A 26,192-nucleotide genomic window follows, 5' to 3' on the forward strand; every position below is an offset into this window, starting at 1 on the left:
ATATATACATCAGTACATGTGCCTAATACCTTGGTAATGAAAGAAAAGTAAGGTACAGGGGCAAACAAAAAGTTAAGAGCATAGGCCACGTGGTTGGTGGAAATGAATTGATACTAAAGACAAGTTTGAAAAATATTCAACACTTTTGAGTGTTTCATAGTTCCACCCAACCATCTGACATCATTGACTAAATATTAGATAAGAAAATTTGAAAGACAAAGAAGAAAGCACACGGTTGTAGTGCATTAGTAGTGAAGAAACTAAAGACGCAAGAAAAAAGAAGAAGAAAAAGAAGGAGAATAAAGAAGTTGCAGTGGCAGCTACAATGAAGAGGAATGGGATCTAAATTAGAAAAGGGTACAAAAGGGAAAAAAATGAAAGATTTGGAGCATAGATCTCAATCATTAGGCACCAAGTCAGTGAGTCACAGACCCATTTTTCTCATCTTCTTCTTTCTTTTCTTTTTCTTTTTTCTTCTTATTTGTACTGATCCGAAACATCTTTACCGACTGAAACAACCGGATTTCGCCGATACGGTTGGTATTTTTTCCGGTACGAAACAAAGAGTGTACTTGTACCAGTGCACTGGCCGGTACGGTACGAAATTGACTTCCTTGACTTTTCTCCTTCCCATAGTAAACTCTGCTTAATTATAAATACAATCTATCATTTTTGGCTAAAAATTAAAAATAAGACTATGAAACAAGGCAAAGGTGCACCTCATGGGCCCAGTTTTCACAATTCTTGAATTATCTTCCCTCGTAGGCCAAGTCCTAGCCCAAATTTAAATTAAGCTTAAACTATAAAGCCAACAATAGGTCACAAGCCTTTAAAAGTTTAATCCAATGACTGCCTTGCAAGCCTCAGCCGAAAATAGAACTTGCGCGTGGGGGCAAGTTTTACACTCTGCATAATATTCTTCTAGTCCACATGAGCAAAAAAGACTACATTTTTTTTTTAATCCAGCCCACAAAACAATAAGAATTATCAGTGACACATAAATTTTTCACACCAATTAACATGATTGAATAATGTTAGGGACACCTAACTACACACCAAAATAAAATATTTTCAATGAAGGGCGTGGTAAACATGATACTAAAATTTCAATTTACAACTTTAGCAAGTTGTGAAATGGATAATAAAAAATTTTATGTCACAATCAACTCAAATGGTCGGGTATTCAGTAGTGTAATCAAGCCCTAATAGTCTAATTCACATCAATATTATTAATTTCGTTCTAACAAATCAATTAATTGGTATAAATCACCAATTTGCTTCATCTCATCCTAAATTCTGGTTTATTCCAATATGTTCCATTAAATTTTGGCATGTATGTGAACAAAACGTTAAGCTTTTTTCTTGGCTCATTTTTTTTTTTTTAAATTTTCTTCTTAGAATATGGAATTTGAATATGATTATTTTATTTGATATCATTGTCAAGAGAAATTGGAGCAATTTGAGTTATTTATTTAATTCATCATAAATTTTTTTTTTGATTTGATATTTGAAATTTGGTCTATTAAGATAAACTAATGATTCATTTTGAAATTTATTTCCTTTGATATGATATAGAACTTTATGATGAATTATTTTAAGTAACTATGAAATGGTAAGTCAGAATTAATTAATACTAAAATATTATGTTTTAATATATAAACAATAAATATGAAAATTTTGATACACATACATGCCATTAGGGGTGTGTAATCAACCTGCCAATCCGTCAAAATCAATCTCATCCAACCCAGTTTTTAGGAGTTGGTGGGTTGAGTTGGATTGTCAAAAGATTTTTTTACGATGGGTCGAGTTGGTGCGGGTCAGTAGATTTACAAATCCGCATAACTCGACTCCACCCACATATATTTAATATATATTTAAAAAATATATTATATAATTTTATTATTTACTCTTTTGTTTATCAATTGAGTTGGGATAGAACTATATGATATCCTACATACTTTGAGTTGAGATAAAATAGTTTGTGTTGGTTTAGTGCTATGTTCAGGTTGTTCAGGTTTATTAGGTTATAAATTTTATCATAATTATTTGTATTAGTGTTGTTCTAATACTAAATTAAAAATTAAAAAGGACAAAAATTGTCCGATTCAATCTAGGTGGGTTGGGTTGGGTTTTTTTTTTTTTTTCAACCCGACCATGATGGGTTAGATTGAAAAAAAAAATCCTCAACTTTACCCATTTACACCCTTACATGCCATCTCTAGACAATATAAAATGAGATTCTACAATATATATATATATATATATATATATATATATATGGTAATAATAATAATAATTGATATTGTTAGATTTAAACTTTACGGATGCAAGGTCAAACAAAATCATATAAAATGTGAAAAACAATCAATATGATAAAAACAAGGTTTTTGATCATTCTAGGTTTGGGATTCGTATATATACTCAATCATGCGTATGTAGCATCAAAACCCTGTGCATCCTGTGTTCGTAGTCTCGATGATGCGTACACATCCTAACACAAAAACTAGAATTCTACATCTCAAATTAAATCAATTGCATGTGCAATTTTAAATTAAAGAGAAAAACAAAAGTAAACACCAAAACTAAATAAAAACTATATCATGGCCAGATTAAAATCATCAAACAAATATCACAATCGTTTATCCAATCATATATGAATATTCAAGTTATCATCACACAAAGAACATGTTAAATTAACATAAGCATTAAGTAAATGCACAATAATAATGATAAGAACAAATTATAATTAACCCAAGATCAGATTAATACATATCAAAAGATTTATAAACATAAAAAAAAATATATATATATATATATATATATATATATATAAGAATTTAAAGAAACTATATCAATGAACTCATGTGAATCCTAGTAAGTAAAGGAAAAAATCATAGATAGAAGACTCACCTAGCTTAGGATCATGAGTTTAGAGCTTTTTTAACTGACCCTTCAGTGCCTATAACATAGAGATAAGATTAAGAATACAAGAGAGATCAAAGAACACAATAGAACTTAGGTAGTCACAACTCAAGAATAATATTTTTTAAAAGGTTTTGAAAACGAAATTAAAAATTAGTTGATACCTTAGAATACTACTCTAGAGAGGTTTGTGAAGATTAAAAAATATGCAAAAGTGTTGTGTGAGTGATTATTAAAGATGACTAGGGTTTTAGAAAAGTGGAGGCACTCTCTCTAACTAGGTTTTTGGATGGAGGCATAAGGTGGGTGTATATATATATATATTTATATCAGTAAGCTAGGGTTTTTAGAGGTTTTTGGATGTTCCTAAGGGTCAGTGATGTGGCCCATCTCGAAGATTAAAGCTTTGATGCCCTAAATATGGAAAATATAAGTCTTGGAAGTGAGGCTGCATATGCAGCCTTGTGAGTGTGCATATGCAGCTTTGAAGTCACTTATGCAGACTCACCAAGAACACTAAATTCTTACTACATTGATGGCCCAACTTCAAATGGCCATAACTTATTCATTTTAGATTTAAATTAGGAAAAAATTGTATTTTAATTGAAGCCCAAGATTTCTAATTCCCAAATGCAAAAAGTATCATTCAAAAATTATATATGGTTAAAAGGTTATTGTAAAAACAGTTGCAAATATCATCTTTTAGTATCATTTTCAAAACAATTTTGAGTAATTTTGAGTTGTGATTACTTCCGAACCATTGAAAACAATTCAATTACCTTTGGTTGACATATGTCAAGCTCTTCATAAATTTCGGAAGACTTTTTTTATAGTAAAAGTAGTGAGGGATTGATAGGAGGAATTGGATTATCGATGGTAGGTAGTGAGTTGGAGTTAGAAGATGAATTTGTGTTTGCAGAAGCCATGGATATAGATGAATATGGATCAGAGCTCTGATACCATGAAAAGCTTACTCAAATAAATGAAAATTTGTTCTGTACCATTGAAAACAGTTCAATTACCTTTGGTTGACGTATGTCAAGCTCTTCATAAATTTCGAAAGACATTTTTTATAGTAAAAGCAATGAGGGATTGATTGGAGGAATTGGATTATCTATGGTAGGTAGTGAGTTGGAGTTTGAAGATGAATTTGTGTTTGCAAAGCCATGGATATAGGTGAATATGGATCAGAGTTCTGATACCATGAAAAGCTTACTCAAACAAATGGAAAGTTGTTCCGTACGTAAAACTATATTTGCTAATTTGAATTACATAAGGTTCTTTGTTTTACAAATATATATATTCATAACAGAGAAAGGAAATAAGAAGTGGAAAATACTGAGTTTTTTTAATTATAACAAACTCATTAGCACTAACTAACTTAGAATGAATCTATTATTAACATGTGGCGTTGTTCTCATCTTAATCAATACAATAACGTTTTGGCTTAGAGTTATGGAACTCGGACTTGTTTAGAAAACGACATCATTCCTTTTTTAATCCTTTTGCGTGTTTTACTAATGCACTCGACAATTTCGTTTTAAGCTTTACTGTTGGAACAGTATTGGTAGTGTGTTCCTCTTCTGCCTCTTGTCTTTCAATACAAAAGTCAATGGGCCAAGTAATGCGGGGTTGGGACTTGAGAGCCAGCTTCATGTGCTTTTAGACGAAGTCATCCTTTTTTTTAGAAACAAACACACACACCAGAGAGAGAAATGGGTTCTAACATAAAGACACACCACAACTCCACTCAAAAGTCATGGTAGACGAAGTCATCCTAGTTATAGAGCTTGAAACAAAGGTAATCAATTAGCAATATTTCACATAATCTATATTGAAAAAAAAAAAAAAAAAAAAAAAAAAAAGGAAAATGGCTTTCTCCTTTGTCCGAAAAGTGTTAAAATCAACAGAACAAAGTTGTCTTCAATCATCTCGACCCAAGGAAAAAAAAGAAACTGTTTCATCTTATTTGATATCAAGGTAAAGATGTGCCACTTTAGTCCAGTGTGCACAAGCCCTAAATTACCTCCCCATTTAGGCCCAATCCTAGACCAAATTGACTTATGTTGCGTTTGTTTTGGGTGAAAACATTTTCAGGAAATTATTTTACACCCTTGTGTGTGTTTGGTATCAAAGGAAAATATGGTCAACCTAAAATTCTTTTACACTTTGACCGTAAAACCATTTACATTCTTATTTTACCTTCAAATGTTTTACACTTCTCACACAATCCTCACACGCACTCACAGACATCACACACTTGAAGATCTTAGCCCACCCCTCCCTCATCACAGATCCACAAACACCCAAGACCCACCTCTCCAATCGCCAGATGCACTGACGAGTACAGGTTGAGCTCCGATCTTGACAACCGACCGCAGGCCATGCTCCATCAAGCTCTCCAACGCACTGGCCGATCTAGCCGCCACCACCGATCATCGATCTGGCCGTCACCAACCACCAGCCCACTCCACTCCACCTCCAAACCCACCCAATCTGGCCGTCGCCGCCTCCATCCACTCCGATCCTCTCTTTCCCAATCTATCTCTTTTTCCCTCAATCTCTCACTCTTTCTTCCTCTTCTCACCGAGTTTGTGAATAAAAAATGTTTTTATTTTGATTTTTGATTGTGTTGAGTGTATATTTTGAAATTTTTTGTTATAAAATTTGTTTGGGAGCTGAGAAAATGTGAAAAAATTGTAGGAAAATAGCATTTTCAAAATGTTACCAAACATCGGAAATCGTTTTCTAGACCATTTTCCATTGCAGAACCAAACACCCGGATGTCATTTTCCTTACAGGAATTCACTTTCTCCTGCATTCATTTTACACTTGGAATTCGATTTACATAGAACCAAACGCAGTCTTAATAAGATCACAAAAGCCGGCAAATGTCTTAGCAAGTCAAGGTTTTCATTGTAGGTAAAGAAGGTGTACTGTTTATTATTTATTATTTTAAATTATATTAATTTGTTTCGGATTCAAAGCATGAGAGGGCCGTAGCATTGAATTCAGGTTTGAACAGAGAAATAGAATTGTGTGTGGATGTGTATTGATTAGCTTTAAAAAAATCTAATATGGCAAGATGTTAGTATGGAAACAGTGTATTACTATATAACATGGAATCAAAGTTAGAAAGTGTGTATTTATGTCATTTCATTTTATAAAAAATTCATACTACAAAATTTTGATTCCTGTGTCTACACTTTTGATTGATCGGAAGAGTTGTTTTTTTTTTTTTGATTTACCAATCCCAAAAGATACTTAATTAAAACGGGATATTCGATGGCATCGACCGTTTTCGATTTTATATGGAAATTTTTTTTAGGAAACACTGCCTTTCCCTTAAAACATGAACTTTTTATTACTCCTGATTAGCTTAAAAAAATCTGATATGGCTGAATGCTTATCAGCATTACTGCCAAGGAATTTGTATTCGTTAGAAAGCGTGTATCGATTAGCTTTAAGAAATTCCGACATGGCAGAATGCTACTGGTAGGTGTAATACACCCGACCTAATTATGGAAACTCCTTATTACGACCAAGGAATCAAAGTAAGAAAAGTGTGTATTGATTAGGTCCAAAAAATAAAATAAAATCTGATATTGCAGAATACTATTGGTGGGTGTACTACACTCGACCTTGTGGTGAATCAGTATTGAGATTAGTTGCAATTGCTTTTTCGACATATACCTATGTACCCTTTAATTTGTCCCATTCGGGCAGCCGTACTACCCCACCACTCTGACTAAGATTGCAAACTTATAAATTTAAATTAGTTGACTAAGATTGTAATTGGTATGGATGGTTGAGATTTAAAGTTGCAAAAAACAACTTTAAATCTCAGCCATTCAATATAAAAAATAAGTAAAAGTAAATAAAAAAAAAAAAAAAAAGTAAAGAAAGTAAAAAAAATCTGTGAGAGAATCAGTAGAATTGCACTTAGCCATCCCAATCCATATATATATATATATATATATATATGCATCCCTATCACTCGGGCCATTAGCTTCATTCCTCCTGTGTTGCAAAAAAACAACTTTAAATACCCATGATCTCCCTTTGAGGGACAAATCAAACCCAAGACTGGTTATCAGTACTGCAAGTCTAGTCTAGAACCATCTTTAAGGTGCTTTTGCAGAGTAACTTCAATTGAAATAAATACAAATGATATGTTATAGCCCATTTCATGTCCGTTGATCTAGTTTTCCTTGCCACATTTCATGGCATAGAATTTATCTTTTGGTTCAGTAAACATAAAGAATATACAAATTAACACATACCTAATCCAAGTGGGTCGAAGCCAAAATCGCCAGGAAGACTGCAATTAACAGAAAAAGAAAGAAATGATGTCTTCATGATGCCATAACACTCGCTCTATAATTTAAATTAGCAATGAAAAGAGTTCCAATACTACAGATTTATGTAGTGATGATACCTGCCATCAAGCCACTCAGGAGGTGAACTGCCAGGGAACCACAATGGCCTATCCGGAGGAAGTGGTTCACATACGCTTGAAACTCCTTTTGTTGCATCTAAATGGCTAGTCCTCCTCCCAGGTAAGCAAGTTGTGAATTTTCCTAGAGAAATTTTTTTATGCAATTCCCTGTTTCCCATTTTAAAAAACATCATAAATGAAGATCTTTAAAGTACTGTACATGTATAAGCAAGCAATAAAATCTATCTGAATGCTAAGCCTGGAGTTTTTAAAAAAAATGTTGACCTTGTTGGGAGGCTTGACAATGCAGTAGAAGCAATGGCTAGTGCCATTGATGACAAAATGTTCCTGCAAAAGCTGTGCAACTCTGGCTTTTTGCAGGCTGCTTTGTCTGATGATTTATCTAGTCCATGTAGAATGGATAATATTCATGATGGTGTAGCATAACTTTGGCACAAAACGGACCATAAGAGGCTTAAGAGCCAATGGTCATTGAACTTGGCACGTGTTTTGGATATGGGATTGGACTTGGGAGAATGAATTTTGTGAATTTATGGGCTTGCATAGTAGTGAGTTTGGTCTAGTGATAATATTAGTCTGCGTTACTTATCTGGACCCAACCCAATCCTTAGTTCACCCAGCTCAATTTGGAAACATAGTGATTGGGCCTAAGCTGATATCCAGTTATCTCATTGGGAGCCCAACTTCAACAATAGGGCCAAGATCTCAGCTACAGCTTATGCTGTTGTTCTATCCAAGAAAAGAATAGGTTATGCTTTTATTTGTGTTAATTAAACTATTTGAGAAAATCTCTTGATGTCATATGTAAGATCTTGGATCAAATTTCTTACTCAATGGAAGGTTTTAAAGCGATAACAATAACAATTCCAATCCAAGTCAAGCCCATGCCCAATCCTACTTGGTGTGCAAGCAAAGTATTCTCCTTATACTATAAGACTAATAACTAATGGTTTAGTGTATAGTTAGTCTAGGATTTAAATTGCTATAAATACCCCTATTGGTTTCATTGTGTAATATACATAATTCAGTATAATGAATATGTAGGCATCAAGAGCTTTAATCCATGGACGTCAATTATTAAGCTAAACTAAGTAATTCATGTGTTCTCGATTTTTCTCTTCCTATTTTTGATTCTCACATAAAGAATGAAATGGAAACTTCTTTTTTTTCGAGTCCAAGATATGGAGTTTAAAAACCCATTATAATTAGCCATATAAAAAATAAGTAGGTATCTCATGCATCTATTATATACAACATCTCTCTCACAGCATATGAGTCTCACACAGTTGTGGAACCCATATATTATGAGAGAATGCTACGTATACCAGATGTGTAAGATAATTATTTGTTAGAAACAAACTTATCAAAGAAATAACCATGACTTTTAAGGCTTAATTTTGCTCTAGTGACATATACATAAACCACTGTTTTGAGTTTAGCAAAAAATAAACCATTGTTTTGAAATACCGACAATGCCACATAACAATTGTCATTTAGCTCACTTGTTGTACCTAGCTCTTTCCTTCCTGTTAGAATTGAGAATGAATTCTCTATATATTTAAGTGTATGTAAAACCGACCCATACAAAGGACTCTCTATATACGTAGACGTATGAATTGTGTATAAGTAAAAGGAGTTTGCTACAAGACTACAAGTACAGTGGGCTTAGGACTCATTTGGCTTGTATTTCAATAGTCCCTTAAAACTTAAGGGGAGGATGGGAGACCAATTTGAGTTTGGAAACTACATCACAAAAACATCCTAAACAGTATGACATTACAAAAGATATCCACAGGATAATCTTAGGAGACAATATAGATTAATTAGATGGAACCTGAAGGAAGTGAGACTAAACAAGATGATAATCCGATCCGAGAGATTCATTATTCATATTGCTACATGCTGCCACTTTGCCCGATCTGCTTGCTTGAGTTGAGTAAGTTGGTTAGGTAGTAGTAGCTCATCAACTGCTTTCGCAATGACCTATTGGACTGATTGTAACATCTCACCAGTTCACCTAACCAATATGTTGTGCAATCATACCTCACAGTTTCTCAAAAAAGACATATGGTTTGCATTCTATTTTGTATTATGAATCCTAGATTCAAATTTTGAAATGCCCTCAGAAATTAATCTTACAAAATTGTCTGATACTTAAAAAAAAAAAAAAAATGAAAGAATATGAGGAGGTGTCACATTTGAGAGTAGTTTTTTTTTTTTTTTTTTTTTTTTTTTTTTGGAGAGAGCTTTCAACTTATGGCATCCACTCTTAATGATAACTTTTTATCATCAAACCAAGACGCCAATCGATTTTTGCTATAAGTGGAGATTAATTTCTAAATTTCTTATTCAACCATCAAAAACTTTATCAGTTGAACTAACTGTGGAATCCACAAGAGTAATTAAAAGATCATGCAAGTAACAGTTGGGAACTTGAGATCTCAATTATTATCGTGCATGTTTGCATAAATCTTATTAGCGTGAATCATGTGAAACGTCAAAATAGGGTGAATTATGTGAAATCCAGTACCATTTGTATCGAGTGTCTACCATCTAGAGGAGTTTCTGTTCTATCTTACTTGAATCATTATTTGGCAACTACACCAAAAATGAATGAAGGACAAGCCTAAGCTAAACATAATTATAACAAAACTAGTCAGCATTCCGATTTCCAAACTATGCAAGAACGAACAAGTATGGCAATACAAGCATTTCAACTTGAAAACAACACTTATTTTTCACATCCTCAAATCAAGTTTAAAATAAAATAAAATAATAAAAAAACTAATAATTGAAACACAAACAATTACCAACAAGCTTTGTTGTGATTGTTGCAAAATAAAAGACGTGTTGATGATGAACTTAGTTGAAAATAATGTTCCTCCAATCACAACTAATCATATCAGTGATTGTGAAAGTATGAAACATGTTGAATCTGTACGAGCACAACAAAATCTCACAACATTTTTACAATAATCTTGTTTCGAGTTGTAACGGGTTCTTATGTAATATTTTTATTTTACATTGAATTGTGGTAAGTTAACATCTTATGAGATTTTGTTGTGGTAATAGAAGAACTCTTTTGATTAATTTTATAAGAAGAAAAAAAAAATTTTAAAGTGTCAAATTATGAATTGCGAATCGTACAAGAGACGCTCAAACGGTTTATCAATATACTTCCTATTTTACTAAAAAAAATAAAAATAGGTCCAAATCTATGAACTTTTATTGTAAGATTTGGGTAATTAGTAATATCTCATGCAATCTTAAAGCGAAATTTTCTTTGAGGTTTTCTTTGAAGTTTTCTTTGAGATTGTTTCAAAGAAATGTCATGTAATAAAATTGGGCATAAGATAAGCATTAGAGAAAGAAATTAAACAATGTAGTTAGTAAGGAATAAATGTAGTTTTCTTTCCTTAAAATATACTCAACAGTCATTTGCCGTACTTACTAAATTTCCAAACCAAACTTTAAAAAAATAAAAACCGAAGAAAACAAAATCGGAAATCCCCACATACACCCGACTCTGAATGAAACACATTACAAACATTAACATCTCAACCAACCCAAAAAACCATAACCAAAACCAAAGTACAAAGAACTAGGCACTTGATTCTCAAAAAAAAAAAAAAAAAAGAACTAGGCACTAGCCCATGATAACCAAATCGAAAAACTCACACTTGAAACAACAACAACAACAATGGTGGAGAGTTTAACAGCGGCACTAGGACGGTTACAGCACCAGAGGGCACTGGTATCTCTGTTCACATCGCACAGAACACTGTTCGTGGTGCTGTGGATCGTTGCTTTCGCTTCGGTTTTCGTTTGGCAGAGGAATATCGTTGATGGGTTTTTCGCGTTCGGTCGCGGCGTTCGCCAAGGAAAGCCACTGCCGAGGCTGAGACCTGTGGCGTTTAACCTCACGGATTTTGGAGCTGTGGGCGATGGGGTCGCTGTGAACACTGAGGCCTTTGAGAGAGCGATTTCGGCAATTTCTAAGTTGGGAAAGAGAGGCGGTGCACAGCTTAATGTTCCTCCTGGTCGTTGGCTTACGGCGCCGTTTAATCTAACTAGTCATATGACTTTGTTCCTTGCTCAAGATGCTGAAATACTTGGAATTCAGGTTTGATTTCTTTTTCTTTTTTTAAATTTGGGTTATGCTAATTTTTTGTTTTTGAAAGTGAAGTTCCTTTGGATTTGTTTTTACTATGATCTGTTTGTTGTAATGGAAATGGTCATGGGATTTCAATTGGGTATTCATAGTTGGTTAATTGAGAACTTGGAAGTGGCTGGCATGACGTTTGTGTTTAGGTCCCTGTGATTTGACAGTAATGTTAAAGTTGGGTTTTTTTTTTTTTTTAAATTATAATCTTGACAAGACTAGGGTGGATGGTTAAGGTTTTTTGGGTTTCACATGGATTTTGATTTTAGGATATGAAACGAAATGCAACAATAATTTGATTAGTCTGAGGGCTTTATTGAAGACTAGGCTGGTCTTGTTTTGTTTTGTTACATACTTTGGAACATTCTTATGTTGTAATACTGGGATACCAACAATTTCTGTATGGGGAGTATGAAAAGGTTAATTGTAAATCATGGGAGTCCGTATATTAAATTAATTTGGTTTTGTAACAGTATGTAATCTATATGAGGTCTTACCTTTAAAAAAAATTTGGGGGGGGAGGGGGGGGGGGTGGTTGGTGGAGGAAATCTTTCTTATTTATAAGATGGGTACTGAGTGGAAGGTTCTATTTGGTTGTGTGCACAAAAGATTTTCTGGAATATCTGGAGGAAGTCTTACGATCAATGAGAGTGAATATGAAAACGATTGATGTAAATAGGGTTAATATCCGTTGTGAAAACCTGGTTCATGTAGGTTTTTGATGAAGCACATCTTATAGTTGGTGGAACGCTGACTAATCACCTGATATAATATTGTGTTAGACCATGGAATTGATAATGGCTTTTAACTACCACAATCTTAAGAATAAAGATGGCTGTTGTTGTTTAGCAACCAAAAAAAAAAAAAGATGGTTATTGTGTATCCCAGAGTGTGGGAATACCTGTCAGTAGATAGGGTGAAAAAAAAAAACAAGAAGAAGAAGAAAAAAAAGGTCAAAATTCAGGCAATAGATGATCGATGAAATGAGACACCTTTGTGCCTAGAGACGTAGGTATGATTTATGTAGCTTTCATCATGAAGTTACTGAAAGTAGGGATGAGCTACATCTTGCCGTAATGATCTAGATTTAGATGTTGTAAAAGGTACACCTTTTACTTTGGAGCTCTCAACATTTTCAGCTTGAGCATGATTCTGATTTATATTCAACCAGATTGAGGATGCTCCCCTTACTATAAAGGGACAACAAAGCTGCTTCAGCCCTTTCGATTATTAATTGGGGCTCACATCCAACTTTGCTGTTGTATATTCTGGTTTCTTGGGGAACCATTTTTTTGACCTCCATGACATCTCAGTCCTCAGTTACAATGAGGAGTACTTGTTAAGTATATGCATGTTGAACATAGGGTCAATGTAAGTCCTAATACTTTTAATCAAACTATGTAATGATGTTGCTGACTGGTCACTATGGGTATCCAACGAAACTTATAAGTTTAAGGCTGGCTGAATTTTTCTAAGTTCCTTCGGTATGATGTGGGTGATGGTACTCGTGTGAAGTTTTGGATTGATGTGTGGTGTAGGGATCGTCCTCTTAAGGAGGTGTTTCCTGACTTATATAATATTAGTAGGTCTAGGGATGTTTCGGTCTCTGAGTTTTTGTGCTATGCTAATGGGAGAATTTTTTGGGACCTTCAATTTCGCCGCTTAGTGAATGATCAAGAGTCTCAATCTTTGGATTCTTGTTTGGGTTTGATCTATTCCACTAAGGTGCGAGGTGTTGGTTCTAACAAATTTAGTTGGAAGCCAGCCAGCAGTAGGGGTTTCTTGGTGAGCGGGTATTATCACTCTCTTTCCCCCTCTATCGTCACATCGTTCCCGTGGAAACTTTTGTGGCATTCGAAGGTTCCCCCCCGGGTAGCTTTTTTTTCTTGGACTGCTGCTTTAGGCAAGATCCTAACTATTGATAACCTTCGGAAGAGGCATCTTGTTATTCTTGAGTGGTGTTATATGTGCAAAAGGTCTGGGGAATCTGTTGATCATCTCCTCCTTCACTGTCCTTTTGCTTTTGAGATGTGGAGTATGGTTTTTTGCTTGGGTCGTTTTTGCTGGGTGATGCCGCAAAGGGTAGTGGATTTGTTAGACTGTTGGTCTTGCAACTTCAGGCGTCATCGTAATATAGTTATTTGGAGGATGGTGCCTCACTGTTTGATGTGGTGTATCTGGAGGGAGCGGAATGCTAGAAGCTTTGAGGGTCGTGAACGGTCCATTCTTGAGTTTAAGTCTTTTTTCTTTCTTACTCTTCTCGAATGGTGCTTAGTTTTACCTGCTTTTTCTTGTTTATCTCTTCCTGCTTTGTTTGATCTTTGTAATTTGGTTTCTTGATGTTTTTGCCTTCTTAGTACATTTCCTATGTACGGGGCTGAGTTCTTCTTTATTATATATCTTCCTTTACTTATCAAAAAAAAAAAATTTAAGAACTCTTAGGTGAGGGAACCAATGTGAGGATCTGAGAAACCAGAATTCTCAATATCAAAAGGATATACATCAAATAGAGATATATTTGATAAGTTCATCTCATGCCTATCATAGAACTTCAATTAGAGCCCATCGTCATAATAATTTATTGTATTTATATTTAATTACTTTATACAAAGGTGATTAGGTATATCCGTATACGTGGTTTCTTCATATTGGGCACATATTAATTCGTAGATATGTTAAAATTAAGACTGTGTTGGAGGTATAGTGAATTGATTAAATGATGAAACTCATTGACCAGCTAAGCATATATCCCCCCTCCCTCTCCCACTGGTTGTCACAATTGAATTATCACACACACACATATATATATATATATGGCAGATCATAACATGTGAGAATCAGGTTAAAATCTAAGCACAAAATGGGGAGGTTGTTTTAGACAATCAGGGTAAACTTGACTGAACAAAACTTAGCTAGTTCATCAGCACACTGTTAAGATCTTATGCTTTACTACCTATCAAAAAAAAAAAAGATCTTATGCTATACTACAATATTTAATACTAGCAAATGGTTGACAGCTTTTCAACAGCCGTGAAATCCTCACCCAAATTACCACTAAAAGTGATGTTCCATTGATAAAATATCAGAATTTGACAATTTGATAATCTCAGCCCCAAAATAGATGCAAGTTTGCAAATGGCTTGCATTTTTAATGAAACAAAATAACATTTCTATCTTCCTAAAATGCCCTTGTGGGGGGGCCAAGACAGGTAGCTCAAATTTAAGGATAATATAGAAAGCTAAATGGATAAATGCTTTCATTTTTTAAAACTCTCATATATTTTGGACAGACCAAAAAGGAAAGGACCCTATCTTTTTTTTGGAAAAAGAAAGTTAATGTAATTTAAAGTTTAAACCTCTGGTTTCTAGAAGTCCCTCCCTCTCTCTCTCTCTCTGTCCGTGTATTTGTTTTTGTGTGTGTGTGTGTGTGTGTGTGTGTGTGTGTGTGGGTGTTGTTGGGGGGGGGGGGGGGGGGGGGTAATAAGTCTGCATCAGACCATTGTTATAAAAATGTGCTTCCATTTTTGTATAGGTATCATTTGGTTGCATCATGTGTAGTCACTTTAAACAAATTGATATGTCAGAAATTGCATTTTACTTGGTTTAGATAACATGCCTTGCATGGTTGCTGAATAAGGATACATGTAATGGCTGAACCAAAATTAATCTAATTGGTTATCTCTTTTGGTTATGGCCACTGAACTCTCTCTCTCTTCACTAAAGTTTTGTATTTTACCATATGTCATCTTATGTGATGTATAACAGGATGAGAAGTATTGGCCACTAATGCCTCCTTTGCCTTCATATGGTTATGGGAGAGAGCATCCTGGACCTCGGTATGGGAGTTTGATTCATGGTCAAAATCTCAAAGATGTTGTTATTACAGGTCATATTTTTCATCCTCTCATTTGGTGAAGCTATTATAAATTTTATATTCATGGCAAAGACATTGACTTAAGAGGTGACTAAAATAATATGCAAATATGCCTTGATTTTAGAAAAGATACCGAGTGTAAGACCCACTCAAGTTCCTTGAGTCAATTTAAATATTACATGACCTTTTGAGCAAGTTTCCTTGTGAAAACCCATGCAAGTATCCCTATTTTCTGTAGCCCTATTTACATTTTGCAATTTACAGTTTGAGAAATTTTTAACCAACCAACCATGACATTAACTAAATTATGGTGGATTTATGGAGACTGTATATGAAACCTACAAGGCTACAACTGTTCAATTTTTTTTTTTTTTTGAATGATGAGGGGCCTCTTTAAGGTAGGGCCAGGTCACTTCATGTACCCACCCCTGTTAAGTAAACCCTGGATACACAACCCCGCTTGCAAGAACCGTGTATCGGATAATCTTGGGACTCGAATTGAGCTAACCTTTGCGGGTTACAAATGTCCAATTTATCATAGATGGAACTTACAATCCCTTAATTTTCATAGATGGAACTTACTTCTTAAGCACTCATAACAGAAACTAATTGGTAAAGCAACCAAGTTGTCAGGAAGTGGGGCAAGGATGTATATCAAGCACTCACACACACATGTAGATGCCTTACCTCACCCCCAAATGTGCTGCCACAGAAAGATATTGTTCAGAACAAATGTTACACATTAACCTGGTGATCACTGTGGGGACTCCATGTGTTACTTAACACACACACACAAAACAGTGTTCTTTTGGGTGGAATTGGCCACTAATCAATGATAGTGATTTAATCGTAAATATGCAGTTATGATATTGTTTCTTTGGACAACTGAGTGGCTGTTGACCATCCTATGTTAATTCCAAGAGAGGATGGAGTATGGGATGGCTAGTTCCTAAACTGACTTAGGACAAACCAGGGAATTTGTCCACGTGCGGTTGCAGTGGGTTAAGAAGATTTCTGGATTTTGGATTTAAAGTTGTTGAAGAAAGGGTTCTGTTTTTGTGTTAGGAATTAAAAGGTGTTTTGATGAGTTTTTTTATGACTATTTGGTAGAAGAAAATGTGGGAATTTAGGGTTTTGATAGGTAAAAGAAAGGGCTTGATTTGGGGTTGTAAGGAAGAAGAAAAAGAGAGGGTGTTATGATGTTTAGGGGTTGTATGAACAGTACTATAACTCTATAAGAAAGAGAAGAAGAAAAGAGAGAAAACATTAAACAAAGGCCAACATGCCTCAATGCTCAATATACCCAATAATTCTATTAATCAACTCCCATCTCCTTTTAATATATTAAGCACAATATGTATGTATGTATGTATGTATGTATGTATGTATTAACTCTTTCTTGTACGGGTAGTATTAGGACTACTAATTTGACTGGTAAAACTAAAACCTAATAAAAGATTAACTTGCACCCAAAGAAAATAAAACCTAAGATACTTACACTCCGTATGGGGGGAAAGGAATAGAATGAAAAGAATCATTTTGGAATATTTCATCCATTCCCTTGTTTTAGAGTTTTAATAGAGGAAATGAAATGATCATTCCTTTGTTTGAGAGTTTAAGTGGGAGGGAATGGAATGGGTAGGATGAAACACTCTTTCCTCTCTTTTTCCTTTGAATCTCAAATTTTCGGTCTCCCCAAAATTGGGAGGAATCAAAGAAAATGGAATTAGGTTTTATGGTTTTATGAAATTCAGATCTTATTCTAAAATAGGAGTATGATAGTAATGTTATTATAAAAAGATTATGTTCCATTCCTTCTAATGTTAACCCCAAATACCCAAATAAGATTACATACATTTCATTCATTTCCATTCCTTTATTTTAAAACATCCAAACAAGATTACTAATTTCATTTAATTCCTTTCTTTTCTACTCCTTTCCATTACATAAATACATTCCATTCCATTTTTAATGGCCCCTTACCACTAAAAAAAGCTTAAAAAAAGAAATTGCTTCTGCTTGATACCTCTCCTACTGAAGCAAAATCTTTTGTAGAATTATCCTGGAATTGTAAAAATTATGACTTAAACGACCCACTACCTGCATATCAGTTTCAAATGTTGTCCAAGTATTTTGTGATTTAACAGTAGCTGAACTAATTGTTTCTAGCAAATAAGGACTCTTAACTTGCTCTCTTGGCTCTGCCCATAATATGTAAAGACACATTAAAAGAATGTCCTTCAAATTTCTCTTTTGCCACATTGACTGGAGCAGTTGATTTATCTTTTCATATTACAATGAAATATCTACTACTAGTCTGTAAATCATTTTTTTGATAGGCAAATCATACTTATCAAACTATCACACGATGGATAGCTTTTGTGCCCACTAGCCATATAGGTTTCATAATTTGATTGGTTTTAAACTTTTGTATGATTTGCTTATGTACCTATCATCTTGATGAACTATTAATTTCTAACTTGTTCTAGTTTGTGTTATTGGTCATCAACAGGGCATAATGGTACCATAAATGGACAGGGTCAAACATGGTGGAAGAAGTATCGCCAGAAACTCCTTAACCACACTAGGGGCCCACTTGTTCAGATTATGTGGTCAAGTGACATTGTGATCACTAATATAACTTTGCGTGATTCTCCTTTTTGGACACTTCATCCATATGACTGCAAGAATGTAACCATCAGAAATGTTACAATCTTAGCTCCCATATTTGAAGCTCCTAACACCGATGGAATAGATCCGGGTAAGTGTTTTCTCGTAAGTTATCATTACACACACACTCATTAATGTGTGACCAGTTGATAGGTGCTGCCCTATCATGATATATTCTGTTGAGGTGGACATCATTACTAACTATTGATTCTTTGGATTGACTCTTGGTAGAACCATAGAAGGGTCTTACGCATGTAGGAAAATTACTAGGTGGAAATATCATTTTGGTCCCTACATTTTGGAGTCATAGTCAATTTGATCCCTACATTATGATAGTAGTCAATTTGGTCCCTACCATTAACTCACTAACAGAAAATGCCTACATGGCAAACGGAAATAATAAAAGAATTATTTAATTGCTATCTAAGAAAACCACATCAACAGTTTTAAGAATAAAAAAAATCCACATCATAAAAACAAAACAAAAAATTTTAATGGATGAGTTTAAAAAAAATTCCCCAGATTTTCTTGGAATTTCTTGACAGCCAAACAAAGCAACCCACACATACAAAAATCAAATTCAACTCAAAAAATTCACTGCAAACTCCAAGCCACTACAACGAACACAGCAACACCACCACAAACTCCAGCAGGCAGCAGCACCATCAAATCTGGTGAGTGCATGCCATCAAGGTGGTGGACCTTGAACCCAGATCTGGGCAAGCACAACCCAGATCTGAAAGAGAGAATATAAATGGACTTGAGAGAGAGAAAGAGAGAGCACTTGAGTTGTTTACTGAAGAATCAAATTTGTGTAAGCTAGTTGGTGGTCAGGAAAATTCAAACTGCATAGCCACATTGCTTGCATAGCACCACTTTCCAATATCACCTTGATAAACACCTCCACTAACAAGTTCAAACTTCAATCCAAAACATGACAACACCCTCCTTCTACTTCTACTTCTTCAACTCACTCTCTGCAATAGCAATTTCTCATTGCCAAAACAAGAATAGAAAATGCCTGTTGAGCTAACCCGCTTTCGTAGTGTAATAATTATTAGTATCACTTTCACTCTTCCGCTAACTTCTTCTCTAACCCCAGACAGTCTCACTCTCATAGCTCTCAAAGCCACCATAGACTCCAACCCAACCCCATGCCACTGGCATAGCATGGTGAATTTTTTTGGTTGAGTTTGATTTTCGTGTGTGGGTTGCTTTTTGGGTTGTGTTTGGCTATCAAGAAACTCCAAGAAAATTTGGGGATTTTTTTTTAATGGTTTTTTTTTATTCTTGCTGGTGTGGTTTTCTTAGATAGCAATTAAATAAATATTTTTTTTTTTAATTTTATTAGCAATGTGTGTGTCAATTGTGTACAACGTTTGTCACGTAGGCATTTTCTGTTAGTAAGTTAACAGTAGGGATCAAATTGACTGCAAGTTGAAAGTAACAATGACTAAATTAACTGCTACCAAATTGACTGTGGCTCCAAAATGCAAAGACTAAAATGGTATTTTAGCCAAATTACAATAAAAGGCCAAGGGCATCTAAAGTGTAATCAAATGTCAGATATATCCTCAAAAAGTGTACACCAATTTTGTTTGATCTGGAATTTTGTTTGATCTGGGCCCTCAGGGGTCTATACGCACCCGAATCATCGGCATAACTAACACAGTAGATCAGGCTCCACACACCTCCCATCATGATTGATGTGATGTTGCATGGGTGTTTGAAATTTGAAAATCATGTGAGCTAGGAACAATAAAACTTGGAATTTTGCATCTATTTGAGCAAGATGTACTTTTATTGTTATTTTCATGTTTGCCTTCAATCTGGTAGTTCTTCACCTTCCCACCTTTCCTCAACCCACAAACACATGGTATACTATGTATATACATAAATTATACACTGTGGCCTGAGAGAATTCAGTATGCCTGGAACCCTAACAAGAAATTGTTTAGTGCATTCAAATATTAGCTTGAAATAGAGCATATCAGAGGATTCTTCTACATTTGCTTGTGGTGGGTTATGGTTTAGGAGGATTTGTGGATCTAGGGTTTAGAACTTTTTTAAAGGATTTTGTAGGGAAGAGAAAATTATAATTTAGGGTTGAAAAGAGGCAAAAAAAATGAAACAGTAATTGAATTTCTCCACAATCCATGAATACAAATGAACAATGCACGTCAAGAGAGTCTATGAATGGTACTATGAACAATGACAATATATCAAAAAGAAAGAAAAAGAGAGTGAGAGGAGGAGGGAAGAACAATAAGGTCAATGTGTCTCAATACTTTACTTTTTCAATTCCATTTTTTTAGTACATTGGGCACAAATATATATATATAAGGACTTGTTTTTGAACTAGTAGTATTAAGACGTCTAATATTGATTCATAATATAAAATAAAATAAAACAAAAAGAAGAAGAGTTGTAATTTGACAAGTAAACTAAAGCCTAATTAGGTAATAAATAATAAGAGACTAACTTCAACTCAAAGAAAATAAAACCTAAGATACTTGGGATCTGCTTGAAAATTCTAGACTCAACTACACTACCAAGATATCCTTCATTTGCAAGGGTTCCAAAAATTATAGCTTTACCCCTAAATACAAAATTGACCATAACTTGCTAAATTAAAACCCATACTAAAAATTGTTTTAACCTTTAAAACCACACAGCTATTACTTTTTTTTTGATAAGTAAGAAGAGAATATTATTAATAAAAGAATAGCAAGAGAAACACAAAGAGTTCACGGTAGCGAACAAAGGAAAAAAAGGAACAAAAAGACAGAAGCAGCCCTTAATCTATTCTAATAAATGAAAGAAAATCCAAAAGGGTAGAACAATCCATGAAACCCCAACATCGAGACCAATCAAAGAGGGTCCGCTGGCAAAACTCTAATAACTGAACCGCAGTTTTCCCCTCATCCTCAAAAAACCGCCGATTCCGTTCAGTCCAAATAGTTCACATTAAACAACCTGGAACCAAATCCCAAATATCAGAGCTATGCTTCCCAAGCCAATGATACCAACTAAATAATAAGTCCCACACAGCTATTACTTAAATTGGACTTCACACATGGCCCTCATAAAATAAGTTTAATCTTCCATGGCTGCATCATAACCTTGTGACACAGGGTTATCTCCCAATATCTTTTGAGTGCAGCCCATTGGTTTGCTCTAGGGCTTTTTATAAAAATAAAAAATAAAAATTTATTCAGTTGCTCCAGTAATTTAAGTTTTATGAGTTAATCACTCATTCATTTGGGGGTTATACAATAATAACCAACAAAGTTTTGTTTTTATTTTTATTTTTTATTTTTTTTGTATGTGGTACAAACAGATTCATGTGAGGATATGGTGATTGAGGACTGTTATATAAGCGTTGGGGATGATGGAATTGCGATTAAGAGTGGCTGGGATCAGTATGGCATTGCTTATGGACGGCCTTCAACAAATATACTCATTCGAAACCTAGTTGTTCGCTCTATGGTCAGGTAAAACTTTTAGACATCATGCTTCTAACTTATGGTGCTTCATTTCATCGCATCCAAATATTACCGTCATGCATCTGCAGATAATAAAAAAAATCAATAGATGAAAATTCTGGATATATGTGTCTGTTCATGTTTGCCCTTGAGCTGCAAATATGATTGTATTCATGAATGAATTTGACCTGTACTGTAGAGTGTCTTTTTGTCTAAGGTTTTGTGTTGATTTTACTTCCAGATATCTATTGGAAAATCTGGAATAGATTTGCTTTTACCACCCGTCTAGTACTGTGTAATAGATGTAAATTTCTTTCCATTTTCTTTATATATTTTATTAATTCAAAAGTAGAATGATTTGAATATAGCTGGCTATAATCAATTTGGTTCTGTTTATGTAACTGCAACTCATGTTTATGGTTTGTAGATTGTAGAAATCCAAACTGTATTAAATGCCTCACAGTAAGATAAAATTTGTAGCAGAATTGCAGTCATGGTCGGAGTGCATTTGGTTCATTATAAATTCATATACTAGTATTTTGTAAAATAAGCAAACTCAATTTTATATCACAACCTTCTGAAATTTTGCATTAAACCAATTTGAGCTTTGGTTACAAGAAATTTGTAACTTATCCAAAAAAAAAAATTGTTGCAAGATATTTGTTAGCCTTACAAGCTTCCAAGTAGGATGTGAGAAGTCACATTTAATAAAAATAAAATAAAAAAGATAAAAGGAAGGAATCACTTTTAGTAGTGGGATAATGCCTAGTATAAATAATTTGTTGCGTTCATCAACCTTGAGCGAAGACTGTAAAGACATTTTACCAATGTGGCTTTTGGGCCCTGCGTTGTGTACTATATTGCTGTGAATGAGGCTAACCTTCAGTAAATTCTCATCCTTGGGGAAATATGGGATTTGACCGTATGCCTATACAAACTCAGTAGACTATACTAGTTAAATCAGCTGCTACCTTTGCTTTCCTTGTAGATGGTATCTTTGCTTTTGTTGTAGTTGGTTAATTGACATGCATTCCCTATTGTCCTAAAATACATTAGGAAAATGGTTATTTCAATTACTTCACTCCTAGATTTCTTTGCATGTGGTAGTTTATGTGTTTAGTTAGTAACTGAGATCCACTTTGGCTGAAATGCAACAGTGCTGGCATATCAATAGGCAGTGAAATGTCTGGTGGTGTATCCCATGTCACTGTGGAAAACCTCCTTGTTTGGGGTTCAAGGCGTGCTGTCCGTATCAAGACTGCCCCTGGTAGAGGTGGATATGTGAAACACATAACTTACAGAAATCTTACATTTGACAATGTCCGTGTTGGAATTGTCATCAAGACAGACTACAATGAACACCCTGATGAAGGGTATGATCGAAAGGCTCTCCCAGTGCTTGAGGACATAAGTTTCACTAGTGTCCATGGCCAGGGAGTTCGTGTCCCTGTCAGGATCCATGGGAGTGAAGAAATTCCAGTAAGAAATGTGACTTTCCGAGACATGTCGGTAGGGATAACATACAAGAAGAAGCATATATTCCAGTGTGCCTTCGTTGAAGGCCGTGTAATAGGGACCATCTTCCCTGCTCCTTGTGAAAACCTTGATCGGTACGATGAGCAAGAACAGCTTGTTAAACGCTCATCCTCCCAGAATATAACAGATATAGATTATGATTTTTGAGAAGGTGGTTTGCAGAGGTCAATGACTGCAATTTCTGTCTATAAGAAATGGTTTAGGCAGTTATGGTTCGAGGTTGGAAGCAGATGATGCTATTGTTCTTACTTTATGAATTTTTTTATAATTCATTTTTATAGCTTTCTTATTTCATGGAGTTGTATATACAAAAAAATGTCAGATGTGTATACATTCACGGGATTACTGATACTCATAGGAACCATTTTGTACCATGTCCAAATCCTTTCGGTGAGAACTTCTCTGACTCTCAATCTTCAAATATCAATTTTATTATTATTATTTTTTTTTAAAATTTCCAAATGGTCTGATTTTGCTCAATATTAAGGCATTAACACCAACGCGATGATATGGATTGTAGAGGTTTGATTTGGTAGATATTACATTTTACTTCAATTATCTTACTTTACACAGGGCAGTGCAAGTCTGGAATGTAAGGCCTTGTTTGGATGTTTTTTTTTTCATCACTCAATTTCCGTCACTTATCACTTATTATTCATTATTCATCACTCATCACTTAAAATACCCTATCTGTTTGGCATTATCACTCACTTGTCATCACTTAATATTTTTCATACTATTTGTGGGCCTCATACCTGTCATTCAGTGCAATTTTTTTTTTTTTTTTCTTCAGTACCCATACTCACTGAACCTAGTGAAAAAAAAAAAAAAACCCCAGAAACCGCACGCAGTGAAGGAAGAAGAAGAAGCCACTTAGTGTGAAAGGAAAAAGAAAAAAAAGAAGATGAAGAAACGCACACATCGAACCCAGTGAAGAAAAAGAAAAAGAAAAAGAGATGGTCAAAAGTTGCGGCTCAGTCTGACAATGGGTCCCTCCATGTAGTGTTATTTACGGAAATGTCATTGAGTTATGAGTTATGGAAACTGAAAACAGCTAAAATGTGTTTTTAGTTTCCATAACTCATAACTCAAAAATCAGAAAATTGAGTGATGAAAATAGAGTTATGGTGGTGCCAAACGGACTTCTAACTATGGGTCTCATCATTTTTGAGTTATGAGTTATAGAAACAGAAATATGAGTTATAGAAATTGATGAACCAAAGAGCCTCTAATTTTTCATTTTCTGGATGAATAAGGATGACCACAATGTTCTCTTAAAGTACAATGTTTTAGAACACCCATTGTGGGGGCATTTGGTGCTGAATAATTTTTAGGCATGGAGTGGAGGGTAGATTCCCTAGACCCCATGTGGTCTTTTAACTCAATGTGTCGTCAAACCAATGAAAATGTTTTGGGAAAAAGTGGGGGGAAAGAGCACTAGCATTGAGAAATGCTAAAGCCATATTTAAAGCATTTTTAACACTGTAGAGGATAAAATCACCTACATCAAAGAATGCTAAACCGCACTATTGCAAAAAATTTTGCAATAGTGCTACAGTACAATTCTAAACTTAGAATTGTACTGTAGCAGAATGTTAAAAGAAATATATATATTTTATTCGCTCCTCTCCACTCACTCAGACATCTTCTCTCTCTCTTCCTTCTCTTCTCCGTTTCTCCATCTCTGCTCTTTCCTCTCTACGAACCCAAACGCCATCTCTGCTCTTTCCTCTCTACGAACCCAAACGCCACCTCTGCTCTCTCTTCCTTCTCTGTTGGGTCCGGTGTTTAGGTTGTGGTTGGGTTGTGGGTTGATCGGTGGTGGGTTGATGATTATTTTTGAATGGGTTTGCTCCGGTGGGTTTCGAATAGGCTGGGTATCAAATCGGCGGTGTGGATTCGGATCGGTGGTGGGTGTGGTGGCCGTTGTTGGCTTTGGTTTGATGGTTTGTGTGTGGCTGTGTGGGTCACTGTGTTGGTTCTCTGTTTTTTTTTTTTTTTTTTTTTTTTTTTTTTTTTTTTTTTTTTTTTTTTTCTGGCTATGACCGGTGCTTAAAGGGGTTGTGGGTGGTGGTTGGGTCCGGGGTTTGGGTCGTGTTTGGGTAGTGGTTGGGTTGTGGGTTGCTCGGTGGGTTGATCGGTGGTGGGTTGATGATTTTTTTGAATGGGTTTGCTCCGGTGTGTGGCTGTGTGGGTCACTGTGTTGGTTCTCTGTTTTTTTTTTTTTTTTTTTTTTTTTTTTTCTGGCTATGACCGGTGCTTAAAGGGGTTGTGGGTGGTGGTTGGGTCCGGGGTTTGGGTCGTGTTTGGGTAGTGGTTGGGTTGTGGGTTGCTCGGTGGGTTGATCGGTGGTGGGTTGATGATTTTTTTGAATGGGTTTGCTCCGGTGTGTGGCTGTGTGGGTCACTGTGTTGGTTCTCTGTTTTTTTTTTTTTTTTTTTTTTTTCTGGCTATGACCGGTGCTTAAAGGGGTTGTGGGTGGTGGTTGGGTCCGGGGTTTGGGTCGTGTTTGGGTAGTGGTTGGGTTGTGGGTTGCTCGGTGGGTTGATCGGTGGTGGGTTGATGATTTTTTTGAATGGGTTTGCTCCGGTGTGTGGCTGTGTGGGTCACTGTGTTGGTTCTCTGTTTTTTTTTTTTTTTTTTTTTTTTTTTTTTTTCTGGCTATGACCGGTGCTTAAAGGGGTTGTGGGTGGTGGTTGGGTCCGGGGTTTGGGTCGTGTTTGGGTAGTGGTTGGGTTGTGGGTTGCTCGGTGGGTTGATCGGTGGTGGGTTGATCGGTGGTGGTTGGGTTGTGTGTGCCTGTGTGTGCCTCTGTTGATGGGTTTGTGTGGTTCTGTGAGAGGAGCTGGTGCTAGAGGTTGAGGGAGGCTGAGGAAAAAAAAAAAAAGAAACGGTTGGAAAGCCTAGGAAAGTAGAACTGAAAAAAAAAAATTGGTTAAAAAGAAATAATAAAAAAAGATTAAAGAATAATATTTTAATAAGAATAGAGTTTTAGGATGTGGGAGGTATTGTAAAATGGGATGGTATAAGTAATAAAGTGGCTTTTTGGGATGGTATAATAGTATAGGATAGCATTTTTCA

General features: G+C 35.2%; 2 protein-coding genes across 3 annotated transcripts; one reads left to right on the plus strand and one right to left on the minus strand.

Annotated features, from left to right (window-relative positions):
* Window positions 1–238: 238 nt before the first annotated feature.
* LOC126705961 (photosystem I chlorophyll a/b-binding protein 6, chloroplastic-like) lies at window positions 239–7,839 on the minus strand. Of its 2 annotated transcripts, none has more exons than XM_050405201.1 (4): window positions 7,649–7,839; window positions 7,364–7,531; window positions 7,209–7,246; window positions 239–642 (listed from the first exon to the last, which is right to left on the minus strand). In XM_050405201.1, exons 1-4 carry the CDS (start codon window positions 7,693–7,695, stop codon window positions 503–505), a joined length of 393 nt encoding a protein of 130 aa, XP_050261158.1. In that variant the 5' UTR covers window positions 7,696–7,839; the 3' UTR covers window positions 239–502. The 2 variants fall into 2 exon arrangements, 1 of the variants encoding a protein (XP_050261158.1); XR_007648481.1 differs by lacking the exon at window positions 239–642 and adding an exon at window positions 6,384–6,945 and having other exon boundaries at window positions 7,649–7,836.
* Window positions 7,840–10,836: 2,997 nt separating this feature from the next.
* Window positions 10,837–23,549, plus strand: LOC126707726 (probable polygalacturonase). Its single transcript, XM_050407589.1, has 6 exons — window positions 10,837–10,989; window positions 11,028–11,507; window positions 15,312–15,432; window positions 17,933–18,181; window positions 21,431–21,584; window positions 22,733–23,549. The coding sequence occupies exons 2-6, from the start codon at window positions 11,085–11,087 to the stop codon at window positions 23,256–23,258; spliced, it is 1,473 nt and encodes a 490-aa protein (XP_050263546.1). The 5' UTR covers window positions 10,837–10,989; window positions 11,028–11,084; the 3' UTR covers window positions 23,259–23,549.
* The last annotated feature ends 2,643 nt before the right edge of the window (window positions 23,550–26,192 follow it).

Source organism: Quercus robur, chromosome 11 (genome assembly GCF_932294415.1).
Source record: "Quercus robur chromosome 11, dhQueRobu3.1, whole genome shotgun sequence".
NCBI lineage: Eukaryota > Viridiplantae > Streptophyta > Magnoliopsida > Fagales > Fagaceae > Quercus > Quercus robur.

Excerpts from the sequence above, each read along its gene's own strand:
- LOC126705961 (XM_050405201.1), bottom strand. The coding sequence starts at position 7,695 with ATGGCACTAGCCATTGCTTCTACTGCATTGTCAAGCCTCCCAACAAG. Across the intron at positions 7,532-7,648 it reads TTGTCAAGCCTCCCAACAAG|GGAATTGCATAAAAAAATTT; the intron begins GTCAACATTTTT and ends AATGGGAAACAG. Across the intron at positions 643-7,208 it reads CTTCGACCCACTTGGATTAG|AGTTTACTATGGGAAGGAGA; the intron begins GTATGTGTTAAT and ends ATAATTAAGCAG.
- LOC126707726 (XM_050407589.1), top strand. The coding sequence starts at position 11,085 with ATGGTGGAGAGTTTAACAGCGGCACTAGGACGGTTACAGCACCAGAGG. Across the intron at positions 11,508-15,311 it reads CTGAAATACTTGGAATTCAG|GATGAGAAGTATTGGCCACT; the intron begins GTTTGATTTCTT and ends GATGTATAACAG. Across the intron at positions 15,433-17,932 it reads CAAAGATGTTGTTATTACAG|GGCATAATGGTACCATAAAT; the intron begins GTCATATTTTTC and ends GGTCATCAACAG.